Genomic DNA, 25,916 nt, shown 5'->3' with positions numbered 1-25,916 from the left:
ATTCAAATTGCCTGTGCATGTGTTCAAATAAATTATAATGAGTGATATCTCTGTCCTGTTATTATCTCTCTTAGTTTAGTTATTAAAAATAGCTAAGGATAAAAACATAAGTCTCTCCTCCATCTTTGCACTTTCTCCCTGCTCCCCACCCCCCACCCCAGTCAAACTTTTAAATAAATGTTCCCTATGACTAGTCTGAAGCCCCTGCCCTTTCCTGCTGACAGCTCCCTGGACCCTGCAGTATTGCAGTCAAAATAAATTGCCTCTCCTCCCCAATTTTGGAAGCTGGGTTGAGGGTGTTAATCTTTAATCATATTAGCTATACATGAGAAAGCTGAGGAATTATAATCAATGTAATTAAAAAAAAAATAAAAAAAACAAGAACACAACATCTGATTTTTCTCCAAGGAGCTCAGCTCAGGGGTGGGGAACTTGTGGCCTTCCAGATTATTATTATTATTATTATTATTATTATTATTATTATTATTATTATTACTACTAGTAGTAGTAAGTAGTAGTAGTTTTAATTTTATTAAATTTTATTGAACTCTAACTTCCATCAGTCCCAGCCAATGCGGCCAGTGGTCAAGGATGATGAAGTTCAAACTATCTGTTTAGGACTGGATTCCTCCCCCAGCACAACACTATATTGGTTAAATTAAATGGAAAGGAACAGCACTCGTTAAATCTCCTAGTTTTACAGGGACAAGAAAGACTGTTCCTAGTTCTGCAAAAATAAATTGACAACAATGCCATTGGCATCCTCAAGTGGGGGCAAATTTGCCACACCCCAACTCCCCTGGAAAGGTGACTCAAAATGGGGGAGGAGTTGGGGAAGGGTCAGATGGGCCAACAGGCCAATCAGGGTGGGGGGGGAGGCCAGGATTTATAATTTGGTCCCGCCCCAAACACTCCTCCCTGCTCTTTGCAGTGCCCTCATGCTTTCTCCACTCATTGCTAGTTGCCTGTTTGGGAGCTGAATGGTAATTTTAGGGAGAGTCCCTGATTGGCCTTGGATCTCTTTATTTTGCCTACTCCATATTTCTAGGAGTCCTGTTCTTGGAGTGCCATTTTTGATTGGTTTGATTGGCTTTCAATCCCAGCAGGAAAGACAAGTTAAGATCTGGTGGGGTAAGTACCTGAGTCAATTTTGGGTTAAGAGCATTCTTCATTCCGCTATGTTGCCTTAACACTGGGTCCCTTTATGCTTGGCAAGAACACCAGGGCGAATGCCAACCCAGCAATACCACAGCAGGTTCACAAAGCCAAGGTACTCATAGCAGGGAGCAAGAATGTCTTCCAATTATTTGCTGTAGGCTCACAGGTGGAGCCTGGAAATCCATCCCGGTGTGGGGAGGACCCCTGTTCCTCCCATCTTGGGGAACTTCCCTGTCCTTTCAGCTAAATACATTTATTTGGTTGTTTTCAGATCCTATATGTTGCTATATTTGAACAAATATAACATTTTCTACAGTTGTGGTTTCTGGAGACTTCTTTAAGGGTTTGCTGTGAGCCCACAGATTCTTAAACAGATAAACAAAAATTATAGCAGAGCTGGGAGGAGGGTCTTTTCAGTGGCTGCTCCCAGACTTTAAAACTCCCTCCCTAGAGAAATTAGACAGGCTCCCTCCTTGTTGTACTTCCACCGACTGGTGATGACCTTCTTTTTCCAACATGCTTTGGGCAATTGACTGCTTTTAATGAAAGGGCTGGTGCTGTTTTTATTGTACTTATTTGTATGGTTTTAATATATTTCTGTGTCTATATTTATATGTAGTTTTAATTCTATCAATGTTTAATTGTTTTTTAATGATTGGGTTATTATTGTTATCTGTAAGCCACCTTGAGTCTCTGCCAGGGAAAACGGGTATAAATATATTACAATACTGTAATAATATTTTTTTAATCCACACTCCTTGGCTTATTACCTGCCCCTCTGAATTGATGTTTCCAGATCACTAAGGGCTGCTGTGCCTTTGAATTGATACTAGCCTATATAACTAAGTTGACAAATAAAACATGTTAGATACAGTAAATGCTTTTGCTGTAGCAGAATAGCAGAAGGGCAGGTTTTTTTACCTGCTTAGTTATACGGGCTAGGATTAATTCAAAAGCACAGATAGATCCAGAGGGACATCAAATTAATAGCGACAATGTGTGAATTCAAAAAGCTTCCATTTAATTGCTGAAGAATTTGTAGGTCTTCAGTCACCTCCATTTTCTTTTGCTTATTTCATCTTTCTTGTATGAGTGTGCAAGTCTTCTGCAAGGAGGCATCCAGAACACATCAGAAAAGCCTTTCCTGTCTAAGTGAATCTTGGAGATCTAAGGAACACTTTTCCTTTCAATTTATTCTGACATAGATGACATATATAAAAATCCAGTTGCATTTGTGCAGCAAGAGCGAATTCAATTATCTATGTAGTGGCATATTTGCGGTTTGATACTGTATTTGTATTAAAGTGTAGGATGCTGTGGGGTTGATTCACTTCCAAGGGACAAGAATTCTGGAAGTGACAGGAGACTAAAAGCATGTGGCACCATCCACAGGTCTTCATGCACAGATCAAGGTGAAATGGTTGCGACAAACCAACCAGAATCTAGGGCTCTACCAAACTGACAGAGACTAGTTTGCAATCAGCATTATTTATTTGTTTGTTTTGGTGTGAGGGAGTTGAATCACAGGTATTTTGTTCCCAGAAAGTCCTGTTCTCACGTCTGAGGCACATTCTGGGAAAATTCAAAATGGTGGCCACCACAAAAATAGTTGCCTCCTATGTTACCCCCTAGGAGAGAGGTCATTACGGTAGGTTATACTGGAAAATATACACACTTTTACAAAATAGGCTTGAGAAAGAATGAGGAGGAGGAGGAGAGACAGTATTGTCATAGTATATTGTCTACACTGAGGTCTCATCAACACTTCCGTTTGTCCCATGATTTCTAGGCATGGATTTGGCAGGTTTTTGTTTTGTGCCACCACTTTCCTTGGCAAAACCCGCAGTTTACTGCTGAATTGGAACAAACCTTGACTGGGTTTTCTGTGGATTAACCTTTGTTGTGATACAGCGGGAAGCAGCAAGTTTTCCCAGAGAAAGCGGGGGGACAAAAGAGATACCTCTCAAATCTGTGCTTAGAAATCATGGGGCAAACAGTCGTGTGGGCAAGCACTGACTGGCAGTGGATGTCAGCTGAGCTACTTTCCCAGCCTTTACTGCAGATTGAACCTGGGATATTTTGTGTGCAAAGCCTGTGCCCTATCGCTGAACGATGGCCCTTCATCTCTTTCATGGCTGAGTAGGGAATGCAATCGAAGTCTCCCTCACTTACTCAGTCATTCATTTATTAGTTGACTATATATATTTATTTTGCTTTTCATTGTTTCCCAAAGCTGTTCACATCATTAAAAAAAAAATGAGTGGAGTGGAGGGTTTTGCCATTGGGCATACAGAAAACAACAAGACTCACAAGGGAAAGGAGTGTGGAGGGAAAAGCAGAGGAGTGGGGTCAGTTCTTCAAGGCTAGAGAACTGTGGTGAGCTAAAAGAGGGTCTTTATACGCAAGTTCAGGCAGGTGATTCGTTCCTATGGTGCTTTTGCTTCTAAAAGCAATTGGTGGGTCTTGTTTCCCTGGTCATTCGGTAGCTATCCAACCCACTCTGGCTCTGATCCACTCGGCTCCAATTGGTTTCCTGCAGTCACCTGCGGGTTGAGCCCCAGCCAAGCCCTGATCAAATATATGGACATTTAATGATGTGATTTACACCAGGTTGGGCGACAGTGGGTGGATGAAACACAGTGACTCAATGGGATTTGTTCCACTGTGGTGAAGGCAAGGCAGCTTCTGTATCTCAATGCACAAAGGAGAAAGCATTGCTAATTTGCAATAAACATGGTCTCTACGTTTTCCACTTCAAAAGAACTGCTCAGATTCATCAAATATGTTGTCCTAAATCTGGAATGGAACTAACTTAGTTGGTCTTTAAGGTGCTACTGGAAGGAATTTTTTTTATTCTGGAATGGTGAGTTTGCTGAAAAGCCCGAGGGGAGGAGGGCGTGTTGTAAAAATGTCTGCTAATAATGAACTATTTGCTGCAGCTGGCAGGGAGGACAATGTGTCTATATCGCACTCCAGCCATCCACTGAGCAGGATGTTAATATTTAATTTGGACTAAAATCCTGCTCGGTGAATCTGTTAGAGAGTTTCTCTCCCTCATCCAAACTCCCTGTTTGCATTGAAGCTGAAGGTGCATTGCAAACATTCTGTTCATTTTGTAACAATAGCTGGACCAAATGTTTGCATGTGGGGCGGACAGCAGGAAGGGATTGTTAGTTTCAGTTTCCCTCGGTGTCTAGATTTTTCAGTTTTAAAGTGAATTCTGTAGCAATTTGAAAAATGATAATAATAAACTAAATCATGAAAATTCGCCAGTGTTTTAGTGCAAAGCTCCCAAAAGACTTCCGGTTAACTTGGCAACAGGTCAGGCAGCTTGCCCTAGAGCTCTGCAGATAACACAATTTTAATTGAGCATTAATGAGTTTTCTTTTAATATCTTCCAATATACACTTTTTATATGCAGTTTTGATCTACAGAAATATTTTTACAAGCGTTTTCCCCAACATAAAGCATTTTTGTATTTTTTTAATGTATGCATTTTAATGCACACTTCCTCCTAAATATCTGCATTTTTGTACATATTTTTGGTCATGCAACTGCATTACAAAATCCGCAAGAGTGTGAATTTTGAAGGATAGCTATGCTTTGGTTCCTGAATTGATTCAATAAGTACGAATTAGGTAGTTGCTTATTAAAATGCGAACAAAATCCAATTCCCCTGCCCCATCTGTAACTGGGGTCGCATAAAAATATGTATAAACAGGAGTTGGATAGCTCCTCTCAGCAATCCACACAGTAAGCAAAGCCAGCTGCCTCCCTCTGGCCATCTCAATGCCTTTACCGCAGTCCACACACACTTGCTTTCAAGTCTCCTCCTGATTCAGATGCAATTTCTAGTTCCACTAAGCTACCTGCTGCTTAAAAAAATAAAAAAAAATAAAAAGCAAAAAGCAAACCAATCCTCGTATGTTTCTGTGCTCAAAAGTTTTTTCATTGCATGACATTATTTTAAAACAAAATTTCCCCTAAACGGAATTATCATCATCATTCCTCCTCAGTATTATTTGATACATTCCAAACACATAACAAATCAAATACAACAAAAAGCATATTAAAGTATATTTTAGAATCATAGAATTGTAGAGTTGGAAGGAGGTCAGGCCAACCCCCTGCAAAGCAGGAATCTCAACTAAAGCACTTTCCCTAGTTTGGTAACTACAAAGTTTAACTTTTTTATGTATATGACTTTGTGGATCTGTTTATATGTTTGACTCGGCCTCTAAGCGAGCAGATATTATGAGTAATGCTCAGCGTTTGTTATATTTAGAGGAGATTAATTGAAATCAGTGGGTCTAATCAAGTATGAAGAACACTGGGAATAGCCCTGTGATAAAATAATGGCATTTTACAAACTAGGCCACTATAGATATTACAATAATGCAAATATTGTGATTCATTATGAGATTAAATAAATAAAGCCAACTCTGGGCATGTAACAAATTCACTCAGCAGTACAGTATTCAATAAATGGATTCCAACTTGCTTAAAAAATATCAGAGCTGGCACATTCCAGGTGGCATTTTAGCAATGGGCAGAGGGCAGTGGTTTCACTTTTGAACAGTAGCCAAGCCTGGCTGCCATCCATGGTGGCTGGCCATCATCTTAATTTGCTCAGGTCAAACATTCACCAGACCTAAACTGCTTAGCTTCCGTAGGGTTGCAGCTTTATGCAACCTTAGACCCTACCCTTTTCTGCTATGGACCATAACATCTCGGGGGAAAGTATTATTTTGCACCTGTGCAGAAACTTTTCTTACTGCACATACATCAAGTAGCAAATCACAAAGAAGCAAAGAACCGGAAGGTTGACAGTGACTTCCTGACAGAGAGTGAAAACGCAAAGGGAAGCAGAAGCCTGACACAACATTGATCGATCAAACAATGTTGCTGGAGGTAGCCAAGTCTTGAGAACTTGTCAAGAGACAGCAGCCTCCCCCTTTGATGATCTTGGCTTCGCCAAGCAGAATGGGCAGCATGTAAATATAATCAGACATGCACACGGAAAAGTCCGGAAAAATCCGTCAGAGAAACGGATCCTCAGGGAAAGCAAGGAGACAGATCTCTTGGCAGGAAGAGAAGAGGAGCTGGGCTTTCATTTCAGGCTCAGTGCTACACAGATCATGCACACCTGGTTCCTGCCCTAGAGGCCAGAGAACAAGGGAGTCTTGTGATGCCTCCTGGAATCTGGCATTGCCTTGTAGAAAGGGCCAGTTAACTGCCATGTAGTGGATTAAGGATGTTATGGGCCTGTCAAGTTTGTTTTCTCTGCTTCTCAGTTTTTCAACCCTAAATTCAGTTATCCACATTTCCAAATCAATCTGTGATTCCCCCTCCTTTTTAATTTTTTTTCATGAAGCTTCATGAGCATTTTAGTGCAAATTTCTCCTAGTCAACACATTTTTGTATGCAGTTTTGACTAATATACAGTTTTGCAAGCCATTTTAACTGACACAAAGCATTTTTGGATGTTACATTTATGAACTAAGGCATTGTTATGCACATTGCCCCCATAACATTTGCACGCTTGTATGCCTCAGTTGGAGAACGGCATTGCGAAATCTGAAGGAGTCCAAATTTTGAAGGACAACCATCTTTTAGTTTGCATGTTGATTCAAGAAATGTAGATTAAATTAAAGTACAAACAAAATTGAATTTCTCTGCATCCCAGTAAGATGAAACAGAATATAATAGGGATGAGTACGAAGTTCAAGTTCTAAGGAATTAACCTTGAAACAGTATCTTTGTGTATTTTGTGAAACTTACAGAGGATATTGTCCATGATGTTGCTCAGTGTCCACTTTATAAAGATCCCTTTATTTGTTGTGTTTTGTTGCGAGAAGAATGTTGTTACACCTTGCATGCTTCTTGGTGTTCAGTACTGTTACTTTGCATTTTTCTTTATTTGTATTGGCAACCAGGAAATTAAGAGCTGCATTTGTGGCTCAAATCTGAACGTTCTTTCTGCTTTTTTTGTTTTGTTGCGGCTTATAGCTAAACAAAATGACATACAGTGGTGCCCCGCAAGACGAATGCCTCGCAAGACGAAAAACTCGCTAGACGAAAGGGTTTTCCGTTTTTGTGTTGCTTCGCTAGACGAATTTCCCTATGGGCTTGCTTCGCAAGACGAAAACGTCTTGCGCCTTTTTTTAAAAGCCGCTTGAAGAGGCACAGTTGCGACGGACTGTGCTTCGCAAGACGAAAAACATCGCAAGATGAAAAGACTCGCGGAACAAATTCTTTTCGTCTTGCGAGGCACCACTGTATTACCTGCCTACCTCCTCCTCTGGCCCGTCACGTTGTTCTGCCATTCCAATGATCCTTTTGCTCTGGGCTTGGCCACTGTGCGCTAATGGCCCCTAAGTGCTGGGCAATGCTAAGGCCACTTGTCTGGGAGGGAGCTGAAGTGGCTTTAGATTTTGACTCAAGGAGGGACAGAAACAGCACTGCAGTGGGAAACACATGGGGTGCAGGGAAGCTCCACAGTCCCTCTATTCAGAAGTAAGTTTCATTGAGTTCACTGGAGCACTTACTACTAGGCAAGTCTATATAGCAGGGATGGGGGAACCTTTCTTCAGCATTCCCTGGCCACATGCCAGTGGTAGGTGGGGGCCAGAGGCAGAAGTGGGTGGAGCAACAAATTTTACCTTTGTGCAGCGTGAATCAGACCTGTATATAGACACAAACACCTTCCATGCGAGAGCCATCAAGAACACATCCCAACTAGGCAAAGGCACTTGTGGGGGCAAGCAGCAGGATTGGCTTTGAGCAGGACCAGATAAAGGAACCTGCAGGGCTGCATTTGGACCCTGGGCCAGAGGTCTCCCCCCCCCCCGGCATATAGCTTTACAGCCTGAGATTACTTATTATTGAAGCCAAAGCAAGGATGAATGTTGAAGCTGGCTGGCAAGATGCAATTTTGGAGAGCTGGAGGCATGTCCATTTGTTTCAGTGGGGACTTATGGATGCAAACTGCCGCTGTTTCTGCTGGTCTCCCTCGTCTGCTTTACTTGTACTACTACCATCTCTAGAGCAGCTTTCCCCAACCTGGTGCCCCCTAGCTGTTTTGGGATTGCAGCTCCCGTTAGCCCCAGGCAACATTGCCAATGGTCAGGGATGATGGGAGCTGTAGCCCAAATCTTCTGGAATATACCAGATGGGAAAGGTCATTGCAGAGTGACTTTGTCATCTTGATAGCAAGAACTAAATATGATGGAGGTATAAACAGCAAAAGCATCCCACATGGACACACATGTATCCTAAAAGCTGGAGGAAGTTACATAAAGATGGTGCATCTTCACCATAGTAATATCACATGATTGTTTGGACAGAATGCAACACATAGCAATGTGGGACAGAACTATTTTTCACTTTGATAGGAGTCATACTTAATATTTTTTTTCCTTCTAAGGCTGCAGATTTCCACGTTTACCTTTCTTAAAAGAAAACAACAGTTCATGGAGGAAATGTTCTTTGGGTGATGTTGTTCATTCAGGCAGCTTGGGAGTTTTCCAGCAAGTTCTATCTTCTTCTTCTTCCCCAGGTGTATGAAAGAGGAACCAATGTGGACCAGTTTGTGACACGTTTCCTGCTGAAGGAGACAGCCAATCAGATTCAGTCCTTGCTCAGCTCGGTGGAAAGTGCCGTTGATGCTATTGATGAGCAAACCAGTCAGATAAGGTCAGGTCTTTTCATTTGTCCTATATTGAAATTAACCTGTTCAGCAGCCTGACTACTGTTTTCTGTCTACTGTTGTGCTCCAGAAGCTTCACAAGAGGATTGTTTTTGGTGCCCTCTTAAGACAAACATTCTACATGCTGTCTCTAGCAACGTAATACCTTAACCCCTGGGGCCAGTTCCATGTCTGAGGCCATCTGGCCAGGCTCAACTTTGTGGGTGGAGCGGTGGTGGGTTCACCTGGTGGCAATGGCAACAGCAGATAGTAGCACTCTCATCAGTGCTAAGCAGCCAAAGGCTGCCATTTTAAGTTCCCACACTGCCCTAAGCTGATTGGATATTGTGGGTATTGTGGGAAATTAATATGGCAGCTCTCAGATCCTCAACCACTTGATTCTGGGAAATATTTTAAAGGGAACCTTGGGACAGGCATAATTGGTGGGTCCTTTGAGCCCTGGTGCCTTAACTCTTCCACTCCTTGTGAGGAATTGTTCCTATTGGAGGGATGGCACTGGAGAAGCCAGAGGATTTCCCTCCCAGAGTTGTGCTGTCTTGTCAACAGAAGTTTCAGATAATGGGGGATGTTGCAGATCAGGGCAGGAACAGGAAAACCCCATGGCTTCTACCCCCCCGCCGCCCCCTTGAGACTTTGCAAAATGCTAGAAGCAGCAGGGAAAGCACCAAAATAAAAGGGTTACCATGAATCACAGCCTGGATTCAGCAACAAGGAGTTAAAATGTCACCCAGCTCTACAGAGCTTGTTGACCAGAACCCAAAAATGGTTGCCATGGAAATGGGGGAAATCAGAAGCTCATATCAAGAGACCTCCGCACCCACCACTTGGTGTTCTAAATTAAAGAAAATAAACAGAAGGCTACAAAGTTCTAGCAGGCAGCTTGTCGGGGAAGATCTTTCCATTTGTTGGGACCTTGTGGGAGAAGATTTCCTCAAGATCCTAAACAGCAGCCCCATATTGAACTTTCCCCATTTTGTATTTCTCTATAAATTCTAGTTGTTGTTTTTGCATATATGCATATGAGTTGCAGCATGCAAATTAGTGGCTCTGTGTGAACTGGCCTGACATATGAATTGACATAGGTTGCATACACAATATACAGTATTTGAAGCATGTGGCTTTCCCCAAGGAATCCTGACTGGTTATGGTACAAGACAGACCAATGAGAACAATTGAAAGTCTCTAATCTGTGGGTGTCTCCCTAGTACACTTTGCCTTTAGATATTTAGGAGTCCAAGTGACCAAAAAATCCAAATGAGACCTTTACTGCTAATTATTTCCATGTTTGCACAAATGTAATACACTGGAATTGCTTGACTCTGCCTTCATTTGATAGGATCTCCTTGACAGAAATGATGGTTTTACCACCGAAGTTCATCTACCTTGTGCTATTCTCCCCACTGAAATTCCTGTCCAACATTCTAAATGGAAACTTTCATTTTAAAAGAAAAATGCCCATGTACTGCTAAGATTCTCAGATATATTTTTTTAAAAAACAAACCAATGGAAGGAGCGTGGGGTATTCCCTTTTGGAAACTATATTATGAGGCTTACCAGCTTAGGCACTTACTATCCTATATTAATGACTCAAGTGACAAGCTCTGGAAATGAATAGAGCATTCGTAATTACAACAGTCTAATCCACACTGCATTTCATTTATTGAAAAAGAAGCAAATAAAAGTCTGCAGATGCAATGCAACATATTGAAAATGATTCTGAAGATTTGGAAATGCAGAAAGCAAGCCTGAATGCTCACCATCTCTCTGTTAATTCCAATACACGAATACCCTACTTTCTATTTAAAAATCAGAGTAAGTGTGAGTGAATGAAAAGAAAAAAAATATGGATAAATTTTGTGACTATTACATAAATTCTAAACCAATTCCCAGGGATGCATAGAGGAACCACCTTCAAAAACACAACACAGACTTGGTTGATGTGGTATCAGGTCAACTTTCACAGGGTGCTAGGGAACCTACACAAGTCAAAAATTTATGTCTCAGTAGTTTAAGGTGCTGAGCTACAGTTCCCAGGAATTTGGGGGGGGGGCAGGGGAGAGATGCCTGTTAAGGTGGTATCAGAGTGCTTTGAATACATGGTGTGGCTCTGATTTCCTGGCTCTGAAAATACGTCTTACAGGTGTGCCTTACATATCTACTTAGCACTATTAAGTTCAGTGAGGTTTACTGCCTGGTTAGAGGGTAGAGGACTGCAGCATTAAAATATATTTCCCTCTCCTTTCCCAGCCACAGGGGGAAATGATTTCTGTGGACACTGAGAGCAGGGGACAATTAATCAAGGGGAGGGGGGAATGCATATGGCAAAGGGGTTAAGCACCAGCTCACCTCTGCTGCTTCTCTGGTTAAATTTACTATCTCCAGCAGTTGCATTTCAGTTGCAAAACTCTAGACTTGTTTGGCCTTGAGGATCAGATTGGGAGAGGATCTGCAGGAAACAAGAATACTTTCCCACTCTGGCTTCACCGCTATCATCAGGGTTGGAACACCAAGTTCTGCTATGATAACACTGCTTTTTTAATAACCAGAAAACTTAAAGAGAAGTACCTGTTATGGGTGGGGGGGTGTTCCATTAGGTTAACTTTTGAAATGACAGGTGTGAATGTAAGAAAGAACCTGTAAAGAACCCTGCTGGATCAGACCAATGGCCAATCTAGTCTAGCACCCTTTTTTCACAACCACCAATCAGATGCTCCTGGGAAGTCTACAAGATGGTGATGAATGAAAGGCCCCTGCCCTCCCATTATTCCCCAGTTACTCGTATTCAGATGCCTACTGCCTCTGACCCTGGAGGTAAGTAGACAGCCATCCTGGCCACTGGCTATTGATAGCTTTATCCTCCATGTGTTTGCCTGATCGTTCAGCCCGGACACCGAGATCCAGCGCCGAGGGTCTTCTGGCGGTTCCCTCATTTCAAGAAGTGAGGTTACAGGGAACGAGACAGAGGGTCTTCTTGGTAGTAGAACCCCCCTGTGGAACACCCTCCCTTCAGATGTGAAGGAAATAAGCAGCTGTCCTATCTTTAAAAGACATCTGAAGGCAGCCCTGTTTAGGGAAGTTTTTAATATTTAATGCTGTATTGTTTTTAACACATGATTGGGAGCCGCCCAGAGTGGCTGGGGAAACTCAGCCAGATGGGCGGGGTATAAATAATAAATTATTATTATTATATTATTATTATATTTGAAAGTCTTCTAAGTTCATGGTCATCGCATTTTGTGGAAGGCAATTCCAGGGTGAAAGGCTGTAGTTCAGTGGCAGCGAATCTGCTTGAAATGTAGACTCTCCCAAGATTCATTGCCATGCAGCTCCAGGTAGGACTGGAAATGTCCCTTGCCTGAAACCCTGGAGAGCCACTGCCAGTTAGTGTAGACCAGGGTTTCCCAAACTTGGGTCTCCAGCTGTTTTTGGACTACAGTCCCCATAATCCCTGACTACTGCTCCTGCTAGTAGGGATGATGGGAGTTGTAGTCCAAAAACAGCTGGAGACCCAAGTTTGGGAAACCCTGGTATGGACAATTCTGAGCCACATGGACCCAGTGGTCAAAATAAGGCAACTTCCTATGTTTCTATGTGTCATGTGAGAAGATGCAGCAAAGAGAGGCAGTCTCTAAGCTCTTAGCTCTGAGTAGCAAAAAGCCGTGCTCATGTTCATGTCTTTCAGTCACCAGCTTGACTTCCTGCTTCCTCTTCTTCCTCTGCAAGATGCTGGAGTCAGGAGTGTTTCTGGAGCTTCTCCTCCTTTTCTGTTCCCACTCTGCTTCTGCCGCTTTTGATTTATTTTGCATCAGTCTCTGGTATATTCAGCAGCCTCAACAGCCAATGTATATTCATGAGAATTACTTAACAGAGCAGAATGGATCTCCCCGCATTGCAGGTGGATATGATGCATCAACTCTCTGCTCTCTGAGTGTGGCCATCACTTTGGTGCTGCAGTTTCATTTTTAGCAAGTGTGCTATTATCAAGTCTACCCCCCACCCCCGAAAAAATGGGGCAGGGTGTCTGCCTACAAAGCTTGGACAAGCAATATCCAAGCAAGCTATGTTTTTCTGCCTGTGTGTATTTGGCAGTGTTTTGGGGACAGGGGAGACACAGACCTCAGGAAGAGGCAGTGCACTGCCCAAGGCTCCAGTATTTGGTGATGAGGACAATCTGCAGTTACCTCCAGACTGTCAGCATTTGGGGGGAGGGATTCAAGTGCAAGAAGGGAATTTTAGGCTTGCCCAATTAAAGTGCTCTGTTGCTGTGGGTACAACAAATCTGCTTTTCTTTTCTTTTCTTTTCAAAAAACTGACTTTTGTGGTTAAAAAAGTGACAGGTAAGTGCACTGAAAACCATAGGACAAATGAATGATTAATAGGGAGGTGTAAAAACACTGCTCAAGTAAATCAGGATGAATGGAAGATTGACATACAACTTTCCCGCAAACTAATCAGAGCAACTTCTCCATAAAGACTGGGCATAGTCTGACCTTCACATAAGTTTTGTACAAGCAAACCATGATGAATGTTGAATTAAAAGGTGATCTAAAGGAGATGTGGGAGTGAATGAGTCAGGTAACAAGAAAAGCAACCCTGTGGTACCTGCTAAGTGACTGCTGTGCTGGATCATGATGAAGCCATGTAGTAGCCAAACTACATGACGCAGACAAGGCAGAGGTGTCCCACTTTTCCAAAATGTTGTGGCCCTTTCCCTAAAGAAAAAAGTCCTTTACACCCATCAGATTGGTCTGCCAGGCCAGTGGAATAAATAGGAGCTGTGTATATGGATCCAGGTTAAGGGTCACCAACATGATGCTGTTGAAACCAGTTCCCATGAGCCCTGACCAGCATGGACAGTGGTGAAGGAGGATGAGTTTGGAGGGCACCACGTTGGCTATACCTGATGTAAGTGCTCATTTTGAATTGGGTTTGAGGCTAAATATAGATGCAAAGCGGCCTGGTATGCTGCATTTTGGGACCTGTGTTGATTCTTTCTAGACAGTCACACCTGTGCTTGTGGCCTCTATGTTGTATTTCATGCTGAATAGCATTGCCCTTGCTGAAGGATTCAGAGAAGTAGCTTAAAACTGCTTCACTAGCACATGGCCTAGATGGAGGCTGGACGGTGGATTCTATTGACACCTGACCTCCAGCTGCTGCTCTCGGGTTAAGTGATCAAAGGGAGGTTTAGAATTCACATCAATTACTTCTATTTTATGGTTCAGGCAGCCTTACCCCCCACCCCCCCACCCCAGACCTCAATGCAGCCCTCCACGCCTCTGTGTCAGGCTCTCAGAACTCTCTCCAGTCACACCCCATCTCCCCAGGCCTGCTCTCCACTCTCCTGTGAGTCTTTTGACTGGGCTGAAATCTGTCCTTGGAACTCTGAAAAGGCTTCCTGCTTGCCTGGGTGGAGGATAGAGAAGAGTGGGGTGGGGTGGGGGGTATATAGAAGCAAGCCTACTATAAAAGGTAAAGGTACCCCTGACTGTTAGATCCAGTCAGAGATGACTCTGGGGTTGCACGCTCATCTTGCTCTATAGGCCGTGGGAGCTTGCGTTTGTCCGCAGACAGCTTCCGAGACATGTGACCAGCATGACTAAGCCGCTTCTGGCGAACCAGAGCAGCACACAGAAATGCCATTTACCTCCCCCCGGAGCGGTACCTATTTATCTACTTGCACTTGACTTGCTTTCGAACTGCTAGGTTGGCAGGAGCTGGGACTGAACAACGGGAGCTCACCCCGTCATGGGGATTCGAACTGCTGACCTTCCGATCGGCAAGCCCTAGGCTCTGTGGTTTACACCACAGTGCCACACACGTCCCAAGCCTACTATAGAAAGAAGTAAAAATTACCACTCACTTTTGCTTCAGGTCCTGCCCTCCACAGGGATGTGCCCCCTCCCCCCGGAAGGTTGTGTGGAAGCCATTTTGACCCTCAGACTGAAAGAAGTCCACTCTTGTTAGTACATTACAGCAGAACTGCATGGATAAAGGGTCTGGAAACCAAGTCTTATGAGGAATGGTTCAGAGACTTGGGTGTGTTCAGCCTGGAGAAGAGTGAGAGGTGATAGGATAGCCATCTTCAAATATCTGAAGAGCTGTCACATGGAAGCTTGTTTTCTTCTGTTCTGGAGGGTGGCATTTAGTGAGCCTATGCATTTGCTACCTATCCATTTCCATTTCCTGGGTGCTGCCTTTAACCTATTAAACTAGAAAGCTCTGGATTGCTGGTATGTTTTTCCCACCCCAATGTGAGCTGGTGTTTTAAGCTTTATTTATTGATGGTGGTTGTTAAAATGTCGCAGGTTTTTACATTTGCTTCTAAGGCAGCTTGAGATTGTCCTGCATTAGGAGTCAAAGGGCTTGTTCACAATTCTGCTTTGTCCCAAGCCTAAAAAGCACCGGTCTGAGCAGTTTTCAGTTTGCACCATCAGGAAAACCCACTCTGCCACTGAATCGGACAAACGCCAATCCATGGAAAACCAGTTTATCCCTCCAGGGAAAGCGGTGAGACAAGTGGAAGTGTGGAAGAGCCCTAAGAGAGCAATTGTAATGATGATTTTATTCTACACAGCTGTGATATGAGTTGGTGGTTTAGAAATACCCATAAATAAAGTGTAAATCATGTGTCTGCTCAGAAGTCAATTCAATCGGGCTTATTCCCAAGTTAAGTTGGGTTATGATTGCAGCAACAACTTTTTTTTAAGGTGTGTGTGTGCGCGTGATGTGGCCTGGCTTTAGATGCCAAGCTTTCTTCTGTTTGAAAGTAAATATATGTTTAATACATTGGCAGAGTTGTACTGAGCAGGTGCCAGATCAGCAGAAGAGGAAACAATCAAGTAGCAATTAGTCCTTGGATGGAGCAGCTAAAGATTTATTTCTCTGCTCATGGGCCTCCAGATGAAATAATCAATGACTGCTTGCTTTCCACTTGCATTCAATGGAACTCTGAATAAACAAGATAGAAGCAGATGATTACTTCTGGAGGAGTGGGCTTTCCTGCAGAGACCCTGGGGTAGCTGCCAAGAGACCCACATCCCCCCCCCAACATGGTGCTTTTATATACCAAACAAAGCACTGTTATTTTTGAGCATCAGGCATATCAGCTGGAGTGAGTGGCTGCACTGTTATGAAATATCCTCTCAGTACCATTATAACCACCCTTTTACCTATCCCCCACCCACTCTTCCATTTCTTATTTTTCAGCTTATCCCACAGACACCTTTTTTTAACCTTTCCTACATCTTTCCAATCTTCCACAGTTGTCAAGGGTACCAACTTATCTCAGTGATGAGAGTAGACAGGAAATTGTTCCCTTGGCAATTAACAGTACCGAACGGCAGGTTATGTACCCGCTAGCAGATTGCCTCAAAGCCGCTGCAAACTTGAAACAAAACATAATTCAGTATCTGCGAGGCCTGCCCATGTGAAGACGTGCATCTCTCATCAATATGAGAAGTAAACAAGAAGAAGCAAGAAAGTCTTATCCTTGTCTTCCACACTGATAAAATCCTGTCAATGGCAACTAGCCACAATGGCTATGTTCTGTCTCCACTGTGGAGAGCAGTGTGCCTCTGAATATCAGTTGCCAGGAGTCACAAGGGTGGAGAGGGATGCTGTGCTCGGGTCCGGCTTGCAGGCTTCCCACAGAAATCTAGTCAACCAATGTAAGAACAGGATGCTGCTGGATTAGATGGGAATTTAGTCCAATTCAGCAGGGCTCTTCCTATGTTCTTCATGGATACAGTGGTACCTTGAGTTACAGATGCTTCATGTTACAGATGCTTCAGGTTACAGACTCCGCTAACCCAGAAATAGTACCTTGGGTTAAGAACTTTGCTTCAGGATGAGAACAGAAATTCTGTGGCAGCGGCACAGTGGCAGTGGGAGTCCCCATTAGCAAAAGTGGTACCTCAGGTTAAGAACCATTTCAGGTTAAGAACAGACCTCCAGAACAAATTAAGTTCTTAACCCGAGGTACCACTGTATTGGTTAAATTGGGAGAAGTCAGTGTGGTACCCTCTCAATCTTGTCAGACCTTGAATCCCATCATCCCTGACCATTGGGCATGCTAGCTGGATGTTGATGGGAGTTGGAGGGCACCATTTTGGCTACTCTGTGCTAAATTATCCAGGTAGGGATTTAATCATCTGGCCCTAACCTCTTGATGCAGGCTGTTTATTCAAACTATTTACAGCCCATCCTCTCTCAAAACAAATGACATGGGAAAGTACAGTATAAAGCACAAAAAAGCCATCCCTAAACCTAAACTAACCATATACTGTAAAATGCACCATCAAATAAATAAAGTAACTAAAAATAGCAGAGTAAATGAAACACTAATAAACTTGCAAAACTTAAATGGCCTGAGCAAATCAGTCTTAACCTGGCCCAAAACAGTCAACAGCCAGTGTGGCATAACGGTTAGAGTGTTCAGTTACAACCTGGGAGAGCAGGGTTTGAATCCCCAGTCAGCCCTGAAACTCACAGGGAGACTTTGAGCCAGTCACTTTCTCTTAGCCTAACCCACCTCGAAGGGTTGTTGTGAGGATAAAATGTGAAACACATACACCACTTTGAGCTCCTTGGAGGGAAATTGATGCAGTAAATAAATTAAGGAATAAGATAACAAAGTCTGGAAGAGAGGATGGCATTCCATAAACGGGGGTGCAATCTTATCTCAATGGTGAGGTGTATTGTGCATTGGCTGAAATAACATACAGGTATGTATTATGTCATGGGAAATGCTTTGTAAAAAAATGTATATATTAGGTAAAGTTGTTTACAAAAATGTGTCTGTTAAGAGAAACTTGCACTCAAATGTTTGTGAATTTTCATGAGTTTTAAAAATAAATTTGCAAACTGATGTGGAAATGTGGAGAACTCAATTTAAAATGGGGGTAAAAATGAGAAATGGAAAGAATTGGTGGCCCATTTGCTGTGCTAGTGCTGCATTTCATTACATCATCATTAAAATTTGTATACTGCCCTATACCCATAGATCTCAGGGCCGTTCACGACATGAAAAGCTATTTATTATCTAAAAGGGGGGAAATGTGTTCTTTGGTGTTAATCAGTTTCTTTCCTCCAATTGCAGACAGTTCCACAGTAAATCTGGCCACGGTGTCATGGACACCTGGTACGACAACCCTGTGCCTAATTATCCCCCCAACAACAGAATTGTAACCAAAGAACGCAGGAAAAGCTTCCAGACTGGTAAGTGTTGCTACAGATGCTGGGAAGCCAGCCTTGAGTAGGTTGGTGGGTTTCATGACCATCAATGGAAATTAATCAATGGGAGCGAAGCAGTGCTTTTTTTCTATAAAAAAATGTTTAGGGGTATTCTTTGCAACCACAATCTGAATTCAAGCTGCAGCTGTGAAGGAAGACTGCAGAGGGGCCCTAGAATGTGTTCCTGATTATTCCTTGGACACTCCTGCCCACCTGTCAAACATTGCTCACAGGGGCCAGTTCTGTTTTAGGAGAAGAGCCTGGAGCCCTGTGGCAGGACCTGATATGGGGAACCTGCAGTCCCCAGGTGCCATTGAGCTATAGTTCCCATCATCCCTGACCCCACTGGCCATGCTGGCTGGTGGGGTGGGACTGATGAGAGCTGGTGTCACTCTGGAAGGCCACAACCCCTCTCCCTGGCACAGACAGCACTGTGTTAGATGGTACAATGATCTGACCTTGGTATAAGGCAATTTTGTGTATGCCAAGGGAGATATACGAGGTCAGCTATTCAGCTAAGGAAGACTGCCAAATGCTGTGAAACCTTTTTGTGTTGTTGTCCCTCCTGGCAAATGCTACTTTTTTCTTTTGCAGCCTGGTCCAGAATGTCTGCAATCTCTTGCCCGATGTCCTTTTCTTGCCCCATAACTACCTTTCTTTCTGCAGCCTCTTCAGACACCAAGGAGGAAGGCTTGGAAGCTCAGATCAATAGGTTAGCAGAGTTGATTGGGAGGCTGGAAAACAAGGTAAGGAGGACCTTGTGTTTTTAAAAATCTGTTTTGACAGTGCCATCATGACGAAAACAATATTGTGGTTCCATCAGTTTTATTAGACACTCGTAACAATACCACTCTGACATTGAAGTACACCAGACTGATCAGCCTTGTGATTCAACACTGCACCTGATATCATCTCCAAGAGCTCTGGCAGGGTGGCTACTAGACAGTGGGGTGTGTCAACAGAATCCATCTGGTTCCCAACACCAGGTACAGGTAGATGTTAACTAAGCCAACAGCTGTCTCTCTAACCTCAAATCTCAGCTGGTGTTGAACCACACAACCTGGAGGACACATTTGGGAGAGGCATGTCCCTCCTACTTTCCCCAACCAGGTTTTAGTGACACAAGCCAGGTCAGCAATAGCACCCAAAAACCTGACAGGACTTTAGGTTTGGTCCCCAGGTAATAAAGGTTGGAAGATGGACTGGATGAAGAGTAAGCACACAGTTGTCTTGCTTGCTTTCTTTTCCAGTAACTCTGCCCTGCACCTGCACCTCTGTTGTACCAGTGGTCACTGTGAGATTTATAAATTCAGTTTATCTCACCATAGTGGGATGAATTGTGCCCATGCTCAGTCTGCTGCCCAGTGACTAACTGTTGATGGAGAACAGTTCCCCCAATTTCCTTAGAGTTATTTTTCTTTAAAGCAGATTTGGGGCAGACTGACTTTCAAAGAGAAAGCTCCTCTAGCAAACCATCTCTGAAAAATAGGACACTTGACCGCCTTGCTTGTTGACAAGCTAAGTACTGAGTAGGAACTCATGGAATGGAAATGGAGCATAGAGGAAACCTCAGAGTAAATAATGCATAATGCAATAGAAGCATATCACCCTTGAATTCTTAAAGTGAGAGGTGAACAGGAAGACCCAAATGTGATACAAAACAGCAAACTAGAACTAAAAGCTGTGAAAATAAGAGAGAGAGAGAGAAGAGCGCAGAAGATCATGGAAAGTTGAAGAATACCATGAAGGTCCTATATTCTGCTCAGAATAAAAAGGACAGTGTGCTGCTGACATTTGGTTATATAATGTTTTAGTAGAGTAAGATTCATCCTATTTGTATTGCAGGATGAGCATTTTATTAAATAATATAATCAATGGTTTTCATCTTTTTGCAGGGTGGGACAAGAATGAGCATTTTTTGTCAATCACCTTTTTGATGTTAGCTTTTACGTTTTGTATTCTGGATTCTGTGTTCTGTATGCTTTTACAGTTTTAAGTATCTTTGAGGCATTTCATGTTGTAAGTGATGCATAAAATGCAAATGGTCATGATGAGGTAGAGATGCTCCCAAAATTCACTTCTCCCGATTTCTCCCTGGTGATTGTGTACTTTGAAATGTCCAGGGGAGCAGGCGGAGGGATAGGAATTTGAGTGGGAGGGAGGGGGTGGAATATCCTGAAGGGGAACCTCCATGCTTCAATATTTTCTTGCAGGTTCCACTTCTTAAACCAGGATTTAAAATGGGTGAAACACTAGGCAGAGTGAACTGGAAAAGCAATTGGGGATCATAACTGGGGAAATCCTTCCTTCCATGCTGTAATGTGAAGATGGGGGGGAGGCAGGGATGATGAGGTAGACATGGGAACATTTGCCTAGGCAGGTGCATGCTTGTGGCTCACAAGTGCAGTGGAAATAACTAAAATCAGACACCAGTGTTGGGTGAAATTAGGCTACAACTTCATTGGCTAAACAGCAGGTAAGCAGGGTTGGCATGGCAGTAGAGTGAGGATCAATTTCTTCTTCCACTCAGCCCTTCCTGGTGGAATGGTATTCTGCTTAGAGTTGGGAAGCACCCAACCTCCCCCCCTCCCACCATGGGAGTTGCCCAGTGATGAACCTTGGAGAGAGCCAGTTTGGTGTAGTGGTTAAGAGCGATAGACTTGTAATCTGGTGAACCGGGTTCGCGTCTCCACTCCTCCACATGCAGCTGCTGGGTGACCTTGGGCTAGTCACACTTCTCTGAAGTCTCTCAGCCTCACTCACCTCACAGAGTGTTTGTTGTGGGGGAGGAAGGGAAATGAGAATGTTAGCCGCTTTGAGACTCCTGAAGGGGAGTGAAAGGCGGGATATCAAATCCAAACTCTTCTTCTTCTTCTTGGCATGCTGCTGCTATCCTATCCAATGCAGTGGGGCTTACTCTCAAGTAAGTGGGGTTAGGACTGCACCATAACTTATCTTAGAATCCATAGTATATTATTTGCAGCCCTCAGTATTTTAATAGTTGCATTCACTTGGGCCATGTCTTGAAGCCATGTTTTATGGATGGTGCAGCAATAAAACTGCTAGCACATTTACAAAGCTAAGCAGGGTCTGGTACAGTTTCAAACTGGATGGGGGACCACATGTCAAGATTCCTGCATTGCAGAGGGTTGGACTAGATGACCCTCAGGGTCACTTTTAAATCTACAATTATATGATTCTATGAAGTCCTTCAAATTCAGAGCTGTGGAGCTGGATATGACTGGTGGGCCAGCTAGATATGTCCCCCACCCCTGCAGGCGAAGTTTGACAGGTCCAGTCACCCCACGTCACAATAATAGACAATCATAGGCATAGCCTACAAAGTGCAGGGATCGCCAGGTCTAACAAAGCACTGTGCACACGGGCTTTGCAAGGCCTGATGTTCAGCTGATGGTTGGGTTTTGTGAACAGTGCATTGCAGGTGCCATTGATCAGCAGTGCCTGCAAGCTGACTTTTGGCTGAGTTTCATCTCCACCTTACCCCATCAGTTGGTTGTTGGATGAAAGCACTGTGCAAAATTGTGCTCTTAATTAGGGTTTTTGAAGATGTCTCCAGAAGCCCAGGTCAAAGCACTGTCTTGCCCTGCACTTTGAAAGGGACTTTATAGACACCACAGAGCAGCTGATTTGCAGTGCCCGCAAGCATCTTTTCTGCTGAGCCCCATCCCCTCCTGCCGCACCCCTGATATCATGCATCACATCCTGTGTAGGGCAGGTGGGCGTGAACTTTTGGGTGTAATGAAGGCAGCAGGCTTAGAGGTCTTCCCTGCTGTTCTAAGTCTTCCTTATGAATTCTAATGCTGGTACCTGGATTTGCTTGCTGCCAACAGGAGCAAAGGAAGTGGATTTTGTTCCAAAAATAATTCATAGAAATGTACACACATTCTAAAGCTCACAAATATGGACTGGTATTCACACACACACACACACACACACACACACACACACTGTTACCTTGGCAACCAGCTTCTAAAAATGTGGCCAAGATGATCATTATTTTATAGAGGTGCCCCTCTCCCTGGGTTGTTATGACAACACAAAAGAATAACTGTGAGGTCTCTAGTATATGACTCTTCCAAAGGAGTCTCTGTAACAAGCAGGCAATACTTGCACTTAGTGGGGTTTGGAGATCCCTGGCCTAGCTGGTTATCCAGAAAGCCACCCCAGCATAGCCACACAAGGGATTTAAGGGCGCTTCAGCCCTAGACACTTGCTGACTGTTCTGCTCCTGTAAGGTGCCAGAAGTTACCAACTAAGGGCTGAAGTTGGAGGACCCTGGGGCTTGGCAGAGCAAGGAGAACCTTGTCTCTTTGTGACTGCACTTTAGTGCCACCATTGTGAGTGGTGACAGGGTGGAACTGCAGCTACCAGTTCAGAAGAGGTGATAGAAAGGATGAATATGGTTCTCCACCTAGTCCTGTATAGAGGTTTTTTTAAAAAAAGAAAAATGCAAAAAATGTTTATAAATTTAATTAATAAGCAATACAAAACAATTATCTAACTACATTGTAGAAAAAGTTAAGGACAAAAATCTTCATGTTGCATATAGAGCAAATCAATGAAAAATAGTAAAATTTAATTCTTCCTTAACTTATTTTACAGTATCATGTAATCAATCACAGTTCCTTCTGTCTCCCACTATCCAGTCTAATTGTTAACATTAGCCATTTGCTTCTCCATCTTTCCTGGCTTCCTTTTCTTTTATTTTTTTGCATACATGATCCTTGCGTGAAGATAGACAATACTTGGTGACAGATATTCTTAGGTCTCCTTGAATTGTTCACATTGTTCAACAGGCATAGCAATAGTCAGCCTGAAACCCCAGAGAGCTGCTGGCTGTCAGAGCAGACAGAACTGAGCTACAGTGCAGAATCTGGAGAAATGTAAATTTCAGAGGATTACAGCGTTTCAGTTGAAATATTGTATCAGAATGTATGGCTCACATTAAAATCCAAATCAAATTGAATTCCCATGCTCCCCCAGCCCCAATCCCTAGCCACTCATCCGCAGGCCTCCCTGCTCACGGGGAGACTGGCCCTGTCCGTGGCTAACCCTTCCTGCAGCATTTCCTATAGCTTAGGGAATTTGGATCGGAAAACATGCCAGCCTTCTTCCTTCTCACATTAACAATTCATGGGGAGGAGGGAGAATTTCCCTTCCTCTGATGCACATCACACACCAAAGGCGTTTAATCTATCTCAGGCGTTTAATCTATCTCAACACCACAGGAGAAATATGAACCTTTACAGGAGCCACTAATTAAGAAATGGACTCAGGTTATGCAGTAGCATGGCACAATGGGGGTCCATGTGTGTGAGAGAAAGCAGGGATTTTTGGGATGTTGTTTTTCAAAAACAGGAATGTGGGGTGGGGTTTTTTTTAAGCATTGTGGTATAGTTTTGGTTGCCTCGCCCCCAAACGGATATTGTAAAGTTGGAAAAGGTCCAGAAAAGGGCAGCCAAGGAGATGAAGCAACTCCTCTGAGAGAAGAGGTGGTAGTATATGGGACATATCACTTTACAGAAAAGGCAAGTAAGAAGCAACACAATAGACATTTATAGAATTATACATAGGCTGGAGAAGATGGATAGGGAAGTTTTTCTCCCTCTGCCATAACACTGGATCCACTCCCATCGTTTTGCCTGGAAGCTGAGGTCCCGTTCTGAGAGCCTTCTACCGGTTCTCTCCCTGCAAGAAGTGAGGTTACAGGGAACCAGGCAAAGGGCCTTCTTGGTGGTGGTGCCTGCCCTGTGGAACGCCCTCCCATCGGATGTCAAGGAAATAAACAAGTATCTGACTTTTAGAAGACATCTGAAGGCAGCCCTGTTTAGGGAAGTTTCTCATGTTTGATGTTTTATCGTGTTTTTAATGTTCCGTTGGGAGCTGCCCAGAGTGGCTGGGGAAACCCAGCCAGATGGACATCCTTAAACTATGGTACTCATTCCTCAGTTTGATGGTTTTAAAAGAGGGTTAGACAAATTCGTGGACAATTATGCTGTCAGCGGCTACTGGCACAAGGGCTATGTTCTGTCTCCAGTGTCAGGGGCTTCATGCCTATGAGTACCAGTTGCTAGGAATCACAGGTGGGCAGAGTGCTGTTGTTGAGCTCATGTCCAGCTTGCAGGGTTTTCACTACTGCAGCTTCTAACCTTTCTAAAAATTGTTTTCCCCACTACAGACTCTTTGGTTTGACCTGCATCAGCGACTGTCAGACAGTGAAAACACAGCTTGCACAGTGAGTACTCAAAAAAGATCCTGTCTCTCTTCAGGAAATAAAATACATTTACATATGCAAATCACCAGAATGGGGAGGGGCGTTTGCCCCCACCCCTTCATCTTAGACCTCCATCTGCTGCAAATATGACTCGAAAGGTCATTTCTTCTTTATGCAAGCCAGGAGGAAGGCCTAATGAGCTTTCCCCTCCTGTGGAATCCTAGGTTGTCCAACACATGCTGTCCCCTCTTATATCAACATGAAGCGCCATCTCAGCCATATGGTCCATTCGCTGTTTTTGCAACCCCTCGAGAAAGGAAGCAGGTCCCAACTTTCTTAAAACTGGAGGAGAGACTTGTTTACTTTAACAGAATTTGTACACCACTTAATTGTAAAACCCTTTAAGCTGTTAACATAAATAAAATTGTTGATAAAAATCAATAGTTAAAGAAAAAGTTCACCTAAAAAACTAAAAACAGATGAAATGAGCAGTTAAAAACGCACATTAAAAATAAAATTGCATGTTAAAAAACATGTCATCTTCTCTAAACAAAAATGTTTCTAGCAGACACTGAAAACAGGACAGCAAAGGCCCAATGTCAATGGGCAGGGAGTTCCACAGGATAGGTGCTGCCACACTGAAAAATTGATTCTTTCCCAAGCAGAACGAATATTGAGTGACACTTGTAAAAGTGCCAGTTCTGCATATCAAAGTGGTTGAGTAGACACAGATGGGGGAAGGTGATCTTCAAAGTAAACTGGTCTCACCCTGTTAGGGGCTTTATAGACTAATAGCAAAACCTTTAACTCGGCCTGCTAACAAATTGGCAGCCAGTGCAGATGTCATATGATCTCACTACACATTTTTATGTGCAATTTCCCCTAGCATACATACCCATTATTGCAAAGCGTATTTCCACCACTATATGTTTTTTCCCCCCCATGCACACTTTACCTTGGTACCTGCATTTTTTTTGTACACATTACTTGGCTGGAGAACTGTATTGCAAAATTCAGAGGAAGGTGAATTTCCCAGGGTGGCTGTCTCTCAGCTCACATATTATTGCAGAAAGTGCCAGTGAGGTAGATTTGCCTGTAATATGAGAAATGAATCACATTTCTCCTCCACACCTAGCAGTAGCCTGGTAAATAAATAAACAACCATTAAGGCCAGTTCATAATACTGTGTTCTGGTTTGACTCTGCAGTTGCCAGCTCTAAAAGTCTGTGATTCTCTTATTGTAATTGTGAACATGCTATTAGTTGATCTAAAGATTTTTAATCATAAAAAGATAAGCCCCGCTGGATCAAGCCAAAACATCCTTTTATGACAATGGCCAGCCCAGCCTGCAAACATATGCAGGTGAAATCGCCAAATGGATGAGTCAGCTAAATATTGTAGCCCAGTGGCAAATATGTGTTTTGAAGCCTGCAGGAAATGCCTTATGAAACCTCACAAACTATAGAGAGGTGGCTGGCTCAGATCTAGGGCTTTGGCAGCTGGCCTCTGCTACAAGCAAAACCCAGCTGAATTTTATAAAATGGTAAATACTGCAGAATCATTATTTCAACTTAAGAAAAA

General features: G+C 43.3%; 1 protein-coding gene across 1 annotated transcript in view; it reads left to right on the top strand.

Annotated features, from left to right (window-relative positions):
* The window catches only part of NECAB2 (N-terminal EF-hand calcium binding protein 2), a 137,813-nt gene that overhangs the window by 99,580 nt on the left and 12,317 nt on the right, over window positions 1-25,916 (top strand). The window contains exons 6-9 of the mRNA XM_081200860.1: window positions 8,717-8,853; window positions 17,967-18,085; window positions 18,767-18,846; window positions 24,300-24,356. Of these exons, the coding sequence (XP_081056986.1) occupies window positions 8,717-8,853; window positions 17,967-18,085; window positions 18,767-18,846; window positions 24,300-24,356 (393 nt within the window). The remainder of the gene's footprint in view (window positions 1-8,716; window positions 8,854-17,966; window positions 18,086-18,766; window positions 18,847-24,299; window positions 24,357-25,916) is intronic.

This window comes from Podarcis bocagei (assembly GCF_964188305.1).
Source record: "Podarcis bocagei genome assembly, chromosome: 7".
NCBI lineage: Eukaryota > Metazoa > Chordata > Lepidosauria > Squamata > Lacertidae > Podarcis > Podarcis bocagei.
Note: the sequence above shows the minus strand (reverse complement) of the source record. Positions and strands in the feature narration are given on the sequence as shown.